This window comes from Arvicanthis niloticus, chromosome 19 (assembly GCF_011762505.2).
Source record: "Arvicanthis niloticus isolate mArvNil1 chromosome 19, mArvNil1.pat.X, whole genome shotgun sequence".
Taxonomy (NCBI): Eukaryota; Metazoa; Chordata; class Mammalia; order Rodentia; family Muridae; genus Arvicanthis; species Arvicanthis niloticus.
Genome location: NC_047676.1, coordinates 27,948,724 through 27,965,057, shown reverse-complemented (window position 1 = coordinate 27,965,057; position 16,334 = coordinate 27,948,724). Strand labels below are relative to the sequence as shown.

Here is a 16,334-nt window from a genome sequence, read left to right as displayed (position 1 = left end):
TTTTGGGTGACCCTACTGAATTGCTCTGACCTTCAGGGTTGCTCTATTATTCTCTGTTCAGTTCTAGTGTCTGATCTTGGTCTTTAGATCATATTATCATTTGTGACTGAGGTGACTCTACACCTTTTTTCACTTATAAAATTCAATATTTATTTCTACATCAGGATTAGATTGCACTACCACAAAGAGGCTTCTTTAATTTCTGTTTTTCTTAAGTTCTACATACCAGACATCTTTGCATTATATAATTCCATAGTCTGAATATAAATCTATGGAGGACAGCTTGTAAGAGTGACATCAGGACCGCAAAGCCAAAGGCAAATGACACTTTATGGACATTACTTAGCCGCAGAATAGATTCTGAACAACTTCAGGTTTAGGAGTGGCAATAATCTGCATACTTCTGTGGTGAACTTGCAGTTGGCCAAAGGGGAGGGGCCGAGCAACAGAAAACACAGTAGATAGCTCTTTTTCCCAGAAAACTCCACTTCAGCACCACAGTCATGCTACATTACTGCTCTAACACGACATATTTAATAGATCACATAAAATCTTTCTTTAGAAATGGTTTTTATTTTTCCTCATTTTTTCTAGTTTTTACTTTTTGGTGAGCTGTCAAGGGTTGGAAATCTGAAAAAGGCATGCGATAAGTCAAGTGTACATTCAGTGTCCTGGGGTATCTGGGAATAGGAAGTAAAGGGAGACGATTGGCAATTCCCAGAACACAGATAGGGACCATGTAAGTACTTGAGTTCTCCTAAATGCATTTGTGCTGTCATTCTGTAAGAGACTCCCACTTTTGGTAAATGGTTCTCATTTGGGATTGGCAGTTTTGGAAATGCTGCCAGCAACACTTATTCTTTCGTTTGTAAAAGATGTTCAGTGTGATATCATGTGTCAATCAACACCGTTACTCTAAGGTTTGTTCAAATGTGTCCTTCTTAAACATCTTAAGCCACACAGAGCAGAATATAGTTTATGTTCTGCTCTGCTGCTGTCATGTTCAAATGAAATCATTACAGCAAACTGAAAGCCGTGGCAATATGCTTTATCTGCTGTTTGAGAAGGGCACACGTCAGAACTCAATTAGCCAAACGAGTACCCTGAGCAGCCATAGAGAAACTCATTAGGATCCAAATGTTTCTACATTTGTGTGTGAGCACAGGAAGCTCTAGGCTAACTAATCAAAAGGATGTTAGCTACTAATTATAAACAAGACAAGACAGGAAGATCTGTAAGCTTTCAGTGATGAAACACTTGGGAGATAAATCCCTCCAGACCATCACCCTACATCAAAGTTTGAGCCCTGTTCTACATGATTCCTTCCTTTGTCATTGTACTGATATGGAAGGGTGAACAAGACACAATCAGTTAGTAGAGATGAGACAAATAATTTAGGCGCCCTTGTCAGTTAGAGAATTGTATCACTAATCCTAACATTCAAATTCTTTAAAATGCATTAAATGTTCATCTATCTATCTATCTATCTATCTATCTATCTATCTATCTATCTATCTATGTCCATTTATCACCCTAATGACCAATTCATTTCTTTAATTATTTGTACTCTAGCATCTGTATTCAAAATTCCACAATCTTGCTCTACAACAGGCCCCCAGTTACACTCCGCCTACTAACTCCAGTGAACAGTTATTGTGTTCTGGGTTACCATCACTTTTCTCAGATGAGCTCAAACACTCATGTTTCAACATCCATTTCCGTGGCAGTGACTTAGAACTGCCTGTGGATCTAGGAAAGTAGACAGACCATTTCTGCTTTGAATATTCATGGACATTTGAAGCTCATTCAGTTAAAACAAGTCCCACCATCTACTAACCCGATTGCAAAGGAGCCAAACAAATCATCCCGTGGTCATCATGTTCTTTATTACTGCCCTTGCTATTCCTTTGGGGTGTAGGGTACCTGAAAGTGGATTATTTAAAGCCCTGCATGAGGTTTTAATATGTAGCCATGGGAATAATTACTAGTTGAGAAGTCAGGAGAAAAACAATGAAGATTTTGTGACTTTATTAAAAACCCTTAGTTCTTAAGGAAATTTTTGACATTATTATTAATTTTTTCTGCTGCTTTTTCTGGGTATGGAAGCCAAACTTCTGTCCTGGACTTTGACTCTGTCTGTGCTGTCTATGTGTGAGCTTCTAAGGAGCTGGAGACTGACAAGAAACGTGATGTGTCATCAGTGAGCTGGGTGCTTGTTAGGAGAAATTATTCCTGTATTACTGGTCTACCTGCTTATACTGTTCGAAGGTGATGGTGCCTGTCTGTGCTTCATCCAGGGCCTTAAACTTCTGCAGGGTCTCCAGGAGCTCCTCCTCCAGGGGGATGGGCCACGGCATAGCTGCGACCATCAAGAACTTCCTCCAGTCCACGAACTCTGTGTTGACTGTTAATATAGATGTTATTTCCTGCAACTGCAAGAACACAGGGATTTCACTGGGAAGTTTGGACAACTAATTTTAAGCTCCTCCCACTAAGGGTTTCAGAGATTGATTCCAAGGGAAGAGAGATTTTACATCTCCAGGCGGAGCCCGTTCTGACTTGAGTTTACTTTCATTTTCTGTTCTAACAGCTGAGCCACATCAGGCAATAACTGGAAAGGATTTTAGGGTTTTTTGTTTGTTTGTTTGTTTGTTTGTCTTGACATTTGTGGGTTTTGTGTGCTGTGCTCATCCAATTTACTTATGTCAGTTAACCTGATATCTTTTCACAGGTGGAAGGTTAAAGTCTGGGGAAGTAACATACTAACAGGGCAGTGCCCTGTAAACATTACATTTCCTAGGGCATTTACAATGAAATGATGAAAACCAAGCACTCTCAAAATCATCTATTGTTCCTTGTTAAGGGACTTGCAAACCGGTTGTAATTGAGTTGTGTCTCCCAGTGTCTGAAATGTTTAAATGTTAGTCATCAATAATATGGCTTACTTCTGAGTTCATTCACTCATTTAAACTTCACAGATTTATTGTTGTTGTTGTTAATGCTGCCAACTGTGTAAGAACTAGTTACCTTAGAGCTATTAACTGATCAAGTAAGACCCGCATTAAGACCTTTTAGATCCCAAACAAAGCAGAAACTTACATCCGGTTGGGTGAGGTGCATCCAGCTGCTAGGAAAGTTATTTGTTCCAAGGTTCAGGGTAACCAAATCAAGCAGAATGTCAGTGAATGCTTTATTTCCTATTATGCCTACAACACAGAGAAACATGAGTTTATTTATTTATTTATTTATTTATTTATTGCCATTTGTACTGGCATTACAGTTTATTCTGCTGAAATGGAAATAATGTATAGTAACTTCCTTAATTATTTAGCACTGTGTTCTTTAGAAGAAAGAAGCTACTTTATTAAAATAAAATAAAGATTTCTGATATTCCTCTTGCTATTTCTGCCAAATGTCTTCTTTGGTCCAGGAAAAAAAAAGTCATTTCTGATTGAGCAAATATTGAAACTGCATAATTATGATAAAGTCTTCTGGCCACATGATGGTGGTCATGTATGCCTTTAATCTCACCACTCAGGAGGCAGAGAGAATCCTTGAGTTTGAGGCCAGCCTGGTCTATAGCGTGAGTTCCAGGACAGCCAAGCCTGTTGTTACTCTGAGAAACCTTGTCCTGAAAAACCAAAAACCAAAAATTCAAACAAACGACAACAACAAACGTTTTCCTTGATATTTTGTTTCAAGTAGGTTCAAAAATTTTAAAAGCACCACTAAATTTTATAATGTTCAATTAGACAATTGAGTAAAACATTTCATATTTCAATACTATGCATGCAAGTTGGCAGCCATAACAAGGGTAGCACCTACTTCCCAGCTTGTCATCCATTTAGTGATGGCTTACTTTTGTAATTGCAAGAAGATTTGGATGGCCAAATCAAGGACATTGATGGTGATAGTTAATCATAAGATGGCACTGTATTTCCCACTACTTGCTCTTATACACCAATGTACTTTAGCATATCTAAGAGACACACCTACTAAGATTCTTATTACAAATTGCATGCACATGCACTAGAAACAGAGAAACAAAATTTAAAAAAAACTTAAAAAAGCAAAACCAAAATACCAATAGTGGTACCTTTTAGAATGATGGGAAACCAGTTATATATCCAGGTATCTGGGAGGTGCACCGTAGAGAGCCGTTCTTTTTTTTTTTTTTTTTTTCAGCTGTTCTTTTTATTAGATATAGCATCCTAAAGTTTCCATTTACATCAGAGTTTTCACCGTATCTGAGAGTCTACTTGAACCTTACTGTTTATTCTAATCTCTAGAGAAATGCAGCTATCACTTTAAAAATGTGAGTGGTTCAAACCACATGTACAATTTCAGGTTTGTAAGGTAGTGTTACGAGTAACAAGAGTTCACCCTTATTCTTTTGATATAATTAACTATCCACAGGTAATTCCGAGATGAATTTCATGTCGCTTTAATTTTCCTGAAGCATTTGGTATTAGTCAGGAGAACGATTTCATGGGTAAAAATGCCCCTGTAAGTAAAAGTTTAAATGATGCCACACTAGATTTCAGATATTAGAAGTAAATCAGCCATGTCATTCAAGATGGGACCACAAACAAAATCTATTAAAACTGCAAAGAGCAGCAAAGCACTTACAAATTCTGGTAATTGTAAGGTATGTTCATGTCTCTAATGGCTGCACTAGGAAGCAAAATGACACAAAATGGCGTTTTAAGTTTACCTAGGAATTGTTTATATGGAGACCTTGGTGTGAAGTGTGAGAAACATTTTAATGTTTGACCTTGTTATTCAATGTCCAAAGCATTTAGGCCTGACTTTCAGTTTCCACGGATGGCAGTTTCAATGACAAAGTTTGTTCAAAGATTAATTTTAAAAAATTCTATCAGTTTGGCCCTGTTAGCTATTCACTGCCACTAGAGTTAAGAGTTGTCCAGGAACAAAAGTTAGTTGTATGGCAAGTCTAGATAACTATGATCATCAGCAGAGAAAATGCACAGAAAGATGGCATCAATAGATTGCCTAGAAGCATCAGCCTCCACCAGAAGTTTTGAAGCAAAAGCATTAAACACAGAAAGAGGCAAGGTGGGAGAATTGCAGGAAAGTAAGCATTTTTTCTTTTTTCTTTTCTTTGTGTCTCTTTGTATGTTTGGAAAATGCCAAGTGTCTTTTGTGTTTGAGGCAAAGACTGGCTGCAACTTTAATTTTTTGTTATTGATTTTTTTTTTTACTGCAATGAGTAACAAAGTCAACATTAATCGCACTGCTCATCACTTTCATCTTGGCTTTCCGAATTTGATGAGCTGTCAAGATTAGGTCTCCTGTGAGCAATCGGCGACTGTGTCTGCATGTTCCATAAATGGATGGCTTTCTGAGGGTCAAAACTGCTAATGTCTGGAGAGTTCAGCTGAATGGTTAGGATGTCTGTCATGTTTTCAGTCTTGATTTTCTTATCTATGCATGAGTGGGTGCGTTTCATCTGACTGTACCCACGTTCTGGTTCTGCAGAGCTTGCAGGGAGGGCCAGCACCAAGTCAACAAGCCTCAGAACATTTGGATACTTATGTGAATAAATGGAGTTTACAAAATTCCAGGTCAGCTTTCGAATGTTCTGAAATCTGGGCGGGAAGATGAAAGACATGAAAGATTGAGAGACCTAACTTGTATGCATGTGATGATACATGTCGGTTGATTCAGTTTGCTTTCTTACTGACCTGGCGTATATTTCTAATTTTAACATGCTCCACTCGGTATCTACCTCATCCGTTTTCACATTGGCAGCTTCTAGAACTGGTTTGTAATGTGAAATCAGGGTCGATATCTCTTTGACTCCAAATTCTGTAACCCATACACATAAACAAAAATGTCACATAGCTAAAATAAATTCGTGCAATCAAAAGGCACTGGCTTATTGGCGCCTATGGGTTACCTTGATTTATTTTTGTAGGCCACAGTCTAAAGCTTCCAATCACAGTTGCTCTCACCACATCAAGGCTGGCATCTCTAAAACAGCCTCGCAATCTCTCGATAAGATGTGTTAAAACCACCTTTCTCACGGTAGAAATGTTTTCCTCCCCTCTGAAGCAGTTACCGTAAAGGTGTGTGGCTGAATCCACCCTGCGTTCTTTTGGCCCTGGTCTGGGAGAAGATCACCCAAGTAAAGAATTACATGAAAGCATACCTGGAAAATAATTCCCCAAGTCAGATCATCTACCTTGACAGACCCTTAGATGTCCTCAACTTGTCACCTTGAATGATAGATCTGAAGCATTTCCAGTGTTGACTCCAAGGAAACAAATACATCTGCAATTGAAGAATTTCTGTTCCTACTGGCATGGGACAGAAGGCTAAGGATACTAATGATGTCTGTCAAGAAATGAGCAAATTTGATGATGTCCGCTTGGAGAACAAGTTCTAGAAGTCTGTTGGCTTTCTGTTGACTGGTATCATTTTTGCCTTTACCTACCTGTAACACAAGTTGGGAATCATATGGTGGGTACTTCTCTAGGTCAAAATCTTACTTCCAAAGAATTCAGTAAAATTTTTTTTCTTGATGTTCTGGAAAACACACTTCGAAACTACTTACTGAATGCAGTTGCTGAACAATTGCTGGGTATCCTTTGAGAAAGTTCTGGAGGGCTGCTTGTAGTCCATGAAGCCACCGTGTCCCTCTTATTTGAGAAGGCATCACAGGTTGGAGGCAGAGGCCCCTGAAGGCAGTTATCAAAGAACTTTTGAGGGGAGGAGAGTTGTGATAGAAATGATAAACATTGGTGAGGAGTGCCTCAAGGTCGTTGTAGAGAGGGATGCTCTGCAACATCGCTTTGTAAGACAGTTCTAGATGGTGTGCAAAGCAATACATACTTTGCACACATGGCTGTATTTCTCTCAAAAGCAGAACCACTCTGTTCTCTCCCTCTATTCCAGGGGAATCATCACTTCCAAAACCAACCAACTTCTTCGCCCAGTCTTGGCTTGACAGCTGAAGACGAAGATGGGTCTCTAGAGTTTTCTCAATAGCATTTTTTATCGTCAAAGGGTCCTTTTGTTCTAGTGGCTGTATCCCAACAATCTGACATTGCACTTTTCCTGCATGTGCAAATTGAACATAGACCATTTTGGCTTCCTTGGCTAGACCGTCTACAATTCCATCAGTGATGACAGAGAAAAAGTTACTTTTTTCTAGTTTTTCTCTTAGATTTTTCCTCTCCACTTCAGCAATGAAATATGTAAATGTTCTTGCTGATTTGTTAGTTCTGAAGACTGGGCCAATATCAACACCCTTCATATCATCCAATTTACACATCCAAGTAAAATCTTTGAGGGGATGTCCGGTCTTCACTAGGGCATGGCATGATCTAAATAAGTTCTCCACTCTTCCAAGAGTCACTTTGCTCATGGTCCTTACCATCAACTCAGTGGCAGCCCTGTTCACTGGAGAACCATTAGTTGCTTCTATCAGTGATGCCTTGGCATGGGCTTCACTGAAGTGATGAGCATTGAGAAATTCAGCCCTGAAGTTGTCCGTGCCATAGAAAAAACCTACTGTACTTCCCCCTGACTTTACGCCGTGCTTACGACACAGGACACAGAACATAAGGTTTAATAGCTCATCATATACAAGCCAAGGATATTTTTTCAGCCAAATTTTCAAAAACTGGTGATTTCTTTCCGGTAGGTAGGAGTCAACTTTTCGTGACTTTCTCTGCTTTTTGGTGACTGGAATCACAGCATCTGGAGAGTCTTTTCCTTTAAAGAAAACTCTACATGGTTATTTAAGAACTCCTCTTGTCATGTCCCCACCCATCTACATCTGTCTATTAATTACATGTAATCTTCTCATGTAATATATATATATATATATGTGTGTGTGTGTGTGTGTGTGTGTGTGTATAATATCATATATTAAAACCTACAATATATACTATGATATATGATAAGTGCAATTGATGTGGCCCATATTCACATAGATATAGGGCTAATACTTTTCATAATGGCTGCCTACCTATCAGGGAGCTTGTTCTAAAGAAAACAGACTTTAATTTTCAGTAGCCACAGACTGGCTGTAGCTCCTCAGCTGGGTTAGGGGAGCCTTGTGAGCTTTTCTCTCATCTATGCTGTGGTATTGGCTGGTGTGATCTTCTACATGCCATGTTTAGACAATCATATCCTTGAGAGTTGATGGATGCAACCTCCCTGACATATCCAGAAAACACTATTTCACATCAGGTCTCCCAGCCCTCTGACTCTCCCAATATGTTTGCTCTTTTCCTACCCGCAGCAACAATCGATTTTTATATTGGAATCATGGAAACAGACTGATTAAACACCCAGAGAATTAGAGAGCCCCTCTTACCAGTGACTTACCAGGAATTATCAATGAACATTTTTCCAAAACAGAAGTGGAGGATGTTTTCTAAATTATGAAAGATGCTAGTTTTGTGTAGTCTTTATTTGTTATGCCCTGCACTAGAATTTTTTTGCATGTTGATCGACTTTTTCACTTCAACTTTGATTGGATGGTTGGAGTCAGTTCTTTTCCAATTCTATTTCTCGTCAAGTGAAATTGTCACATGATCATAGGCAATGTATTTAATTTCTCTATGCCTCATCTCTTTCTGTGTAACATTAATGATACTTTATAAAAATATCATGAAGATTAAAGTTAGTAATATATTAAAGAAAAATTTAAATGAATACACTTTAAAGATGAATAGATATACAGGAAATAATGTTTAAGGTGATACATATGCTACATTGTCTTTATTTGTTCACTATACTGTTTGGACATATATCAAAAGTCACATTTCTCCAGAAATATGTGACAGTTTTCATGTGTCAATTAAAGAAATGAAATCAAAACATGCCATTAATGATGGAATATGTATATATGTTGTATTAAACCACTTTCCACACTGGAATAACCTATAGCTTCAATACCAATCTGTATAAAATATAGATTAATCTAAACAATAATAGTAAGTAAAAGAGACCATATCAAAAGTTGATTTTTTTCATGTTGAATTATTTTATGTATTTATGTAATGAAGGAACCATGTGAGTACATGTTGCATGTGAGACTTCATAACGTGAATAACTGCTGTTAGGCTAGTCATTCATCACCTGGAGGGAGAAGGTGAAGGCAGTTACTTGTGAGCACAAAAACCGAGAGATCTGAGCTGTGAGATTCCTACATTGCTGTGGCTAGTTCGCATCAACTATTTTCCCCTTTAAATAGGTATACACTTCTGACTGTTCATCATGTTGCAATCAGTTTTTAAAAGTTAGGTGTTTGGCATAGGAAAACATGAACAGTATAAAAAATAAAGAAAATCAATGTTCCACAAATAGCAAAAATAAATATGATTATGTAAGTCATATTTAGGAAAGTGTAAAGCAATGGTAGGCCAGGTCACCAAAGATTATGAATCCAGGTAATTTATGGGCTTAGGAGAGATGAACAATGGTCAAGCAGTAGTTCTTGGTGTACTCCAGGGTGAGCATGGTCAGCATTTGTAGGCTGACTCCTGGAGATGGTAAAGAACGCTGTGCTGCGACCCCTAACATGCAGAAAATGGAGTGGATATTACACTTTCCTTCTCTTTAGCAACAGCAAAAACAGTGACAATGAACTTTACTTCAGCTGATAAGACAACTACAGGTTTAGTATACACCTAAGAATAAACATACGGAATACATACTTATTGCCAGTGGAGTGTTGTTTGTTCATAATATAGTCAGTCAGACCATAACTAACGTTGAATCATTAAAAGCCTTACATCTCATATACAGCTCAGAACATTCTAAATAACAGCAGTAATCCATGTATGGGTTAGCTCCCCAGCTGTGTATGTTGGGGGGTGGGGTACTCCTCTGATAAAGACCTATCATCTATTTGCTGCAGTTCATAGAACTGTAGAAGGAAATGCAAGTCAGTCTCCTGACTATTCCCTCAACCTCCATCCTCCTCTATGCTTTTCTGTAAATTTTCTATAGTGTGTTCTTTTACATTTAAATACCCTCTGTACCCTTGTCTCCATATCACTCCATGCTGCTTTAGATTTGCTGATTTTTTTTTGTTCTGGACCAGCCTTGATCATGGCATAACAAACAATTCTCCTTTACTTTGCATTAATGGGCCCTTTTCTTAATTTCATATTCTGTCTCAAAATTAGCTCATTGCCTAATATTATACTTTTCAAGTCATACTCTAAACTCTTCACAGCAAATTATTTCTTTCAACTATGCCTTTATTTTATTTTATTTTATTTTATTTTTCTGGCTATTACTTGCTTTCCTCCTTCCCTGCCAGTCCTCTTGTGGTGGTTTGAATAAAAATGGCCCCATAATCTCATATATGGGAATGCTTAGTCATCAGGGAGTGGCCCTACCTGAGAAGGATTAGGAGGTATAGCTTTATTCGAGGAAGTGTGTCATTAGGGGTGTGCTTCGAGGTTTCGAAAGCCTAAGGCAAGCCCAGTGTCCCTCTTTTTCTGATGCTTGTGGACCCAGATGTAAAATTCTTAGCTACTTCTCTAGCATAGTGTCTGCCTGCGTGCTGCCATGTTCCGTGACATGATACTATTGAACTAAATCTCCAAAACTGCAAGGCAGTCCCGATTAAATGCTTTCTTTTATAAATGTTGCCATGGTCATGGTGTCTATTTACAGCAATAGAACAGTGACCAAGACATCTTTCTTGTGCTTTACCACTGTCTGATAATGATACTACTTTATTATACTCAGAAAAAAATGTATCTGGATAAACTTTTATTCCAATGTTTCTAGAGTTCAAATGTTGAACTAAATCAACTAAATGTCATATGGTATTTAATTGTAAACTCTTAGCTGGAGTCTCTGAGTTTGAGTATATATTGAAGAATGTATTTCAATATTCACCATGAATACTGGGATCCCTTTTGTAAGAAATTGTGAAAACTTTATAAGTTTCAACAAAATCTGCTTCCACCTACTTAAATGCCTCCAAATGCTTTCTGTTAGGCTATTAATTGGACAGTTTCTTCTCAGTCATCATCCTGAAAGTTTAACTTAAATCATGCATTATTGTAGAAGCATACACACACATCTTTATATAAAAGATACACCATGCACAAAAGGAACATTTACATAAGTTCAAAATATAATGACGTGGTAAAAGGGACAGAGAAGGCTGGGAAGATGGCACTTAGCCTAAGGATCTGGATTCAGTCCCCAGTGTCCACAAGGTGGCTCGCAACTGCCTCTGACCCTAGTTCCAGCGCATCTGATGCCTGTCTCTAGACTCTACAAGCACTAGTCATGCACATGGTATATACACATATTGTATGCAATCATTCATATATACACATAAAGTAAATATTTAAAGGATATTATAAAATTCATTCAGGAGGAAAGAGGATGAAGTCTGTTTTGCTAGAAGGTAACAGGATTAGTGAGTTGTCTTTGGACACAGTTGTATTTTTGGTACCTGTTGCCACCCACATTAATCTTTTCCAATTACTGCCAAAGTATCTGTATATTTAGACACATTGTGTGTTTTTACTCATTGGAGGTATAATGACTTCTCAAGGTATTTGATATGCTCATGTATGTCAGTGCATATATTCACCCAAGGAAACACATGTGTACGTTGCCACCCATTGGCCTCGGCAAGGAAGCTTTATAGACTATAGAGTGAATTATCACTTGTTATCAATGATTTTTCTATGGATTTCTGAAAATAATTGTGACTAATTTTTAAAAAGTAAGATTGTATTTATATTAAAGCCCATTGACTGTCTCTAGGGAAGAGATGATTTTCCTAATTAGGACATTTGGAGAAGTAAAACAAACCTATTTACAAGGGACAACTTAATTCATACATAAGATTAACAAATTTTAAATTAGCAGAGTCCAAAATGTGTATGGCCACAGACACATTGCTTAATTGCTTTGTGACTGAGTGTACAGTCCTGAGGATTATAGATGATGACTCTATACACATCAGTTTGAATTACATAGGACAGCAATTGGTGGGATAGGAGAAGGCACAGAACTGTAATGATAAAATGTAAAGGGATTCAATAATTTGTATGCAGAAAATAAATTATACACTCATGTGAGCAAATTAAGTAGGAAGTACAAACCAGTAATTCATTTGGTTCTACTCAAGATCTATGAAGCATTGAAAGAAAAGAAAGTTCTAAGAGCATTCCTTCACTTCTTAGTATCCACTCACTGGCTAGACAGAAACACTTATGTGGGATCCTTAATGAATCTCTACTTAAAAACATAAAGACTCTCTTCCAGTTGTCGGGTGGAGTCAAATTTACTAGTATGCCCCATGAGAGGAGGAAGATGGAAGAGTCACCAGGGCTGGCCACTGCCACACTACCACACTACTTGCTACACTGCTTGATTGTCAGACACTGTGACTCTTCTCCTTGCTGAACTCAGATAATTTTGTAACAAGCAAACACATGACAAACTAGAACAGAGCAAAGGCTCCTTGCATTGCCCTGCATTCCAACAGAAATCAATTGTCTTCTGGCCAAGTGATGTCCACTGTGGGCAATTTGAGTTATCTTTATAACCCATCAGTAGCAATTCCATTCTTACCTTTAGGTGCCATATCTAAGAACTGATCTCGAAGATTATCAAGCTGTTCGATTGTTAAGGTCCCATTTTCTTCCTTTTCTATGGGTGGTGGGCGGGTTGGTGCGGGAGGGTCTGGGAAGACTTTTATGTCTCCATTGATGTAGAAGTCTTCTTGGCTTAAGTAAATCTCATTTTGAATTTTTGTAGCTGTTTCAATGTGGTAGCGAGCTACTTCAGTCAATTTCTGTATACTGCATATAAAAAAATGAACAAGGCCATCTCCATTGAAGATATTATTAGATTAATAGTTAAGAACGCACAGAAAAGCTAACACATTACAGGGTAAGTTTGGTTCTATAGGCATATAAAACTTTTAAAGGCAAGGTACAAAGTTATAAAGATAAAAAACAAAATATTCTCTTATTAAGGAGATAATATAGTTCAGTTTTATGCAAAGCTGAGAAAGAAGAAAGCCTATTAAATTTGTTTTGTAAGTAATGAAGTATACATTCCTATATAAGAAAGATTATTTAATCCCCACACTTGAGAGGCAGAAGCAGTCAGATTTCTGAGTTCGAGGCCAGCCTGGTCTACATAGTGAGTTCCAGGACAGCCAGGGCTACACAGAAAAAAAAAAAAAAAACAAACAAAAAAAACAAAACCCTGTCTTGGAAAACCAAAACCAACAAAAAACAAAAAAAAGGAAGATTATATCAGAGGTTAGATTATTTTTCAGAATAAGTTGATCACAGTTTGGCAGCTGTTAGAAGAAGTCAGCTTATTTGGAAGTAGGATAAGGTATAAAGTGAATCAAATTTGGCTATTTGCTTCTAGAAAAAGCAAAAGTCGCTTTTCTCTAGCTTTGTGTCAAAGCTTTATGGCATTTAATGTTACTTAAGACACACTTGGCAGAGTAGTGGCTTCCAGTGTACAACATCCAAAGCTGGATCATATACCTGTGAGCATCTACATTTAAGGGCTACCATGGTCTAGAGGAAGCAGCAATGGGTCCCAGGGTCTCATCTAGAGCATGTGCTTGACATGGTCCCATGGTAAGACAGGCGACTATGAGTGGTTTATCCTTGAAATTAAATCACTGACATTTATTCCCTCTCCAGTGATGATCTACAGGACGGCACACAGGTCATGGATACACACAGACACACACACACAGACACACACACACACAGACACACACACACACACACACGCACACACACACACACACACACACACCCACACACATACACATTTGGGTTAAGAGTTAATGGCCTAACTAAAGATAATTTTAAAGGTGTCTTAGATATTAGACATAATTAAGTGTACCACTGATGGACTGAGGAAAAACTCTTGTCTTAATCTGATGATGAAGCCTGAACGTCCTGAGAAAATGCATACTTATTCTCTCGTTATATGAGGAGCAACAGGTATTTGTACGCTGATGCTTTAAAGAGTATTAGTAGTTCCTGTCCTTGAAAAGGTGCCCTTGAATTCATCTCCTCGATGCTCTTTTTGAATTTCCATACAGTATTTGCTAATTAGTTTGTGTTTTGGAGTGTTCTTGTGCCTTGGAACCTGAGTCAATGTGCATGAACAGTGTCTCCACACACAGACTGAAACTCGAGCAAAACTAGAATATCAAATGACTGTGCACCACCTAGTGGAAGGTTACTGGAAGTAGTTTCCATACAGAAGAAAAGAGAGGCCAGGAAAATGGATTTAGAGTTCAAAGGGACTTGACAGTAACCCCCTGCCCTCTGATTAGAAATTACTTTTTAACTTCATGTTTTGTGATTTCTTATAGTCAGAGTACAGCGCATTATAGATTCAGAAAACAGAGCTAGGTATAAATGTGAGAACTCTGCGTATATCACACAGAATTAACATCCATTTGTGCTTAATGGACAGATTGACGGAAGGAAGCCATAAATCCTAAGAACTCAAATGAAACGTTCTTATTTATAAGTAGCAGGCAACAGAATAGGGCTACAAGCTAATTGCAATAGACTTGGCTGTCCAGCAATAATATTTGTTTATGCATAGTGGTAGCAAGGTTACCAGATGCAAATGAGTTTTTCTTTCTTTCTTTCTTTCTTTCTTTCTTTCTTTCTTTCTTTCTTTCTTTCTTTCTTTCTTCCTTTCCTCTTTCTTTCTTTCTTTCTTTCTTTTCTCTACTTTCTATTGTGGAACAATAGGACTGAACAAGTGGGCTGAAGATTTTTTAACAGTAAAACTTCCATGATAAGACTGAAGAAAGCCAGACAAAAAGACTGTTTACAGATAGTAATTATTGCTTCTGAAAACATTTGGACTTTGATGCCCATTCTCATACAACTACTAAACACTTGGCAAATGTTTGCAATCTACCCTATAATATACACATTACAGAATCTAATAGCCTAGCTGAGTCCTTTTTATAGATAAAGCTGATGAGCCTTGAGAAATTAGATCCAGTACTCATTAGTGGGTAATTTGGAAATCTCATTTTCCTGGATTAAAGTTATATGTAATGTTACCATGTAGACTGAACTCCCACAGTGAAAATGATATTGTGACAGAGCCCTCTGACACGCATGTTACTGCAGGAAAATACTCTACACAAATGTGATGGTGGTGTTCATTTTGAGTGTTTATATTATAGCAGTGGCAGACATATAGACACAGAGAGAGATACACAGAGACATATGTGTCTGTGAGACAGTTGTATACGTGAGTGTTAAGTGTGTGTGCAGTATAATTTAAATCTGTGGACATCTTAAACACTTTGTCAATTTTTGCATTTCTGTCATTTAGTACAATTTTTTTTTTGATTGAGGAGGACCTTACCTGGCCATTTCATTCAAATATCTCTTACCAAGCCATTTATCCATGAACCTGTAGACATCAATCACCTTTGTTACTAAATCTTCCAGGACAGACATAGCTTTTGACTTTATTAGTTCAAGTCGAAATTGTGTGGCTTGTTCTATTTAAAAAGAGAAGCTGGATGTTAGCTAAGTAAACTGAATTCAGAGGGGAAAATATTATGCTTTTTATTTATATGGAATTTGTATTTTGCAGATACATGAATACGGAGTGGAATGATTTAGAAAAAGTAAGTAAGAGGAAGAGCAGGAGAAAGAAGAAATAGTGGTGAGGGATGGACACGCTCGTAGTATGTCACACACATGCATAAAATGATCATAATAAAACCTATTGTGTAAAATGAATATACAATACAAATAAAAGAGAAAAGGAGATTTGAATATATTATATCTACATTATATTCTTACATACCAATCATGCTTTGGTTTATGAAGGTTTATTTAATTCATGATTATGGGTAAGGTGACATCCATCTCACAGTGAAGCAAAATGAAGTGCGTTGTAGTCTTTTGTGGATTTAAACTAAAGTTATTCTTGAGCTTTAATAAGTTTGGTACCTGGAAGCTCAGGTATTGATCCTTTCTTACCTACACTATAGTTTTAGCTATACTTTCTCTTCCTTCTGTTCCCCATTTCAATTCCAACTCCATCCGCCTGCCCCTGCAGCATTGAGTCACCGAGTCTTCTACCTTCCTACAGTTGCCAGGGCAATGATATTTCTGCTCAGGATTAATTACCACTCAGATTCCACAGGGAAGAGACCTTATCTTTTTTGAGGCAGGGTCTATTGAACAATCTATGATCTTGCTTTTAACTCTTCAAGTCTTCTCCATCCTGGCTTATCCCCTGTGGTTCATGGCTTCACACTGAATAGATTTTATATCTTCTATGCTTTGGCACAC

General features: G+C 37.7%; 1 protein-coding gene across 13 annotated transcripts in view; it reads right to left on the bottom strand.

The window, feature by feature from the left end:
• Positions 1-16,334, bottom strand: part of Spef2 (sperm flagellar 2) — a 156,923-nt gene that overhangs the window by 15,190 nt on the left and 125,399 nt on the right. For 7 of the 13 annotated variants that reach the window (XM_076916088.1, XM_076916091.1, XM_076916087.1 and 4 more), the window contains 7 exons: positions 15,394-15,532; positions 12,589-12,818; positions 6,578-7,740; positions 6,240-6,457; positions 5,921-6,129; positions 3,100-3,206; positions 2,250-2,432 (listed from right to left, as the gene is read on the bottom strand). In XM_076916088.1, coding sequence (XP_076772203.1) covers positions 2,250-2,432; positions 3,100-3,206; positions 5,921-6,129; positions 6,240-6,457; positions 6,578-7,740; positions 12,589-12,818; positions 15,394-15,532 — 2,249 coding nt within the window. Of the gene's footprint in view, positions 1-2,249; positions 2,433-3,099; positions 3,207-4,160; positions 5,610-5,705; positions 5,830-5,920; positions 6,130-6,205; positions 6,458-6,577; positions 7,741-12,588; positions 12,819-15,393; positions 15,533-16,334 lie in introns of those variants that run through there. The other 6 variants (XM_076916095.1, XM_076916096.1, XM_076916098.1 and 3 more) reach the window with 3 other exon arrangements.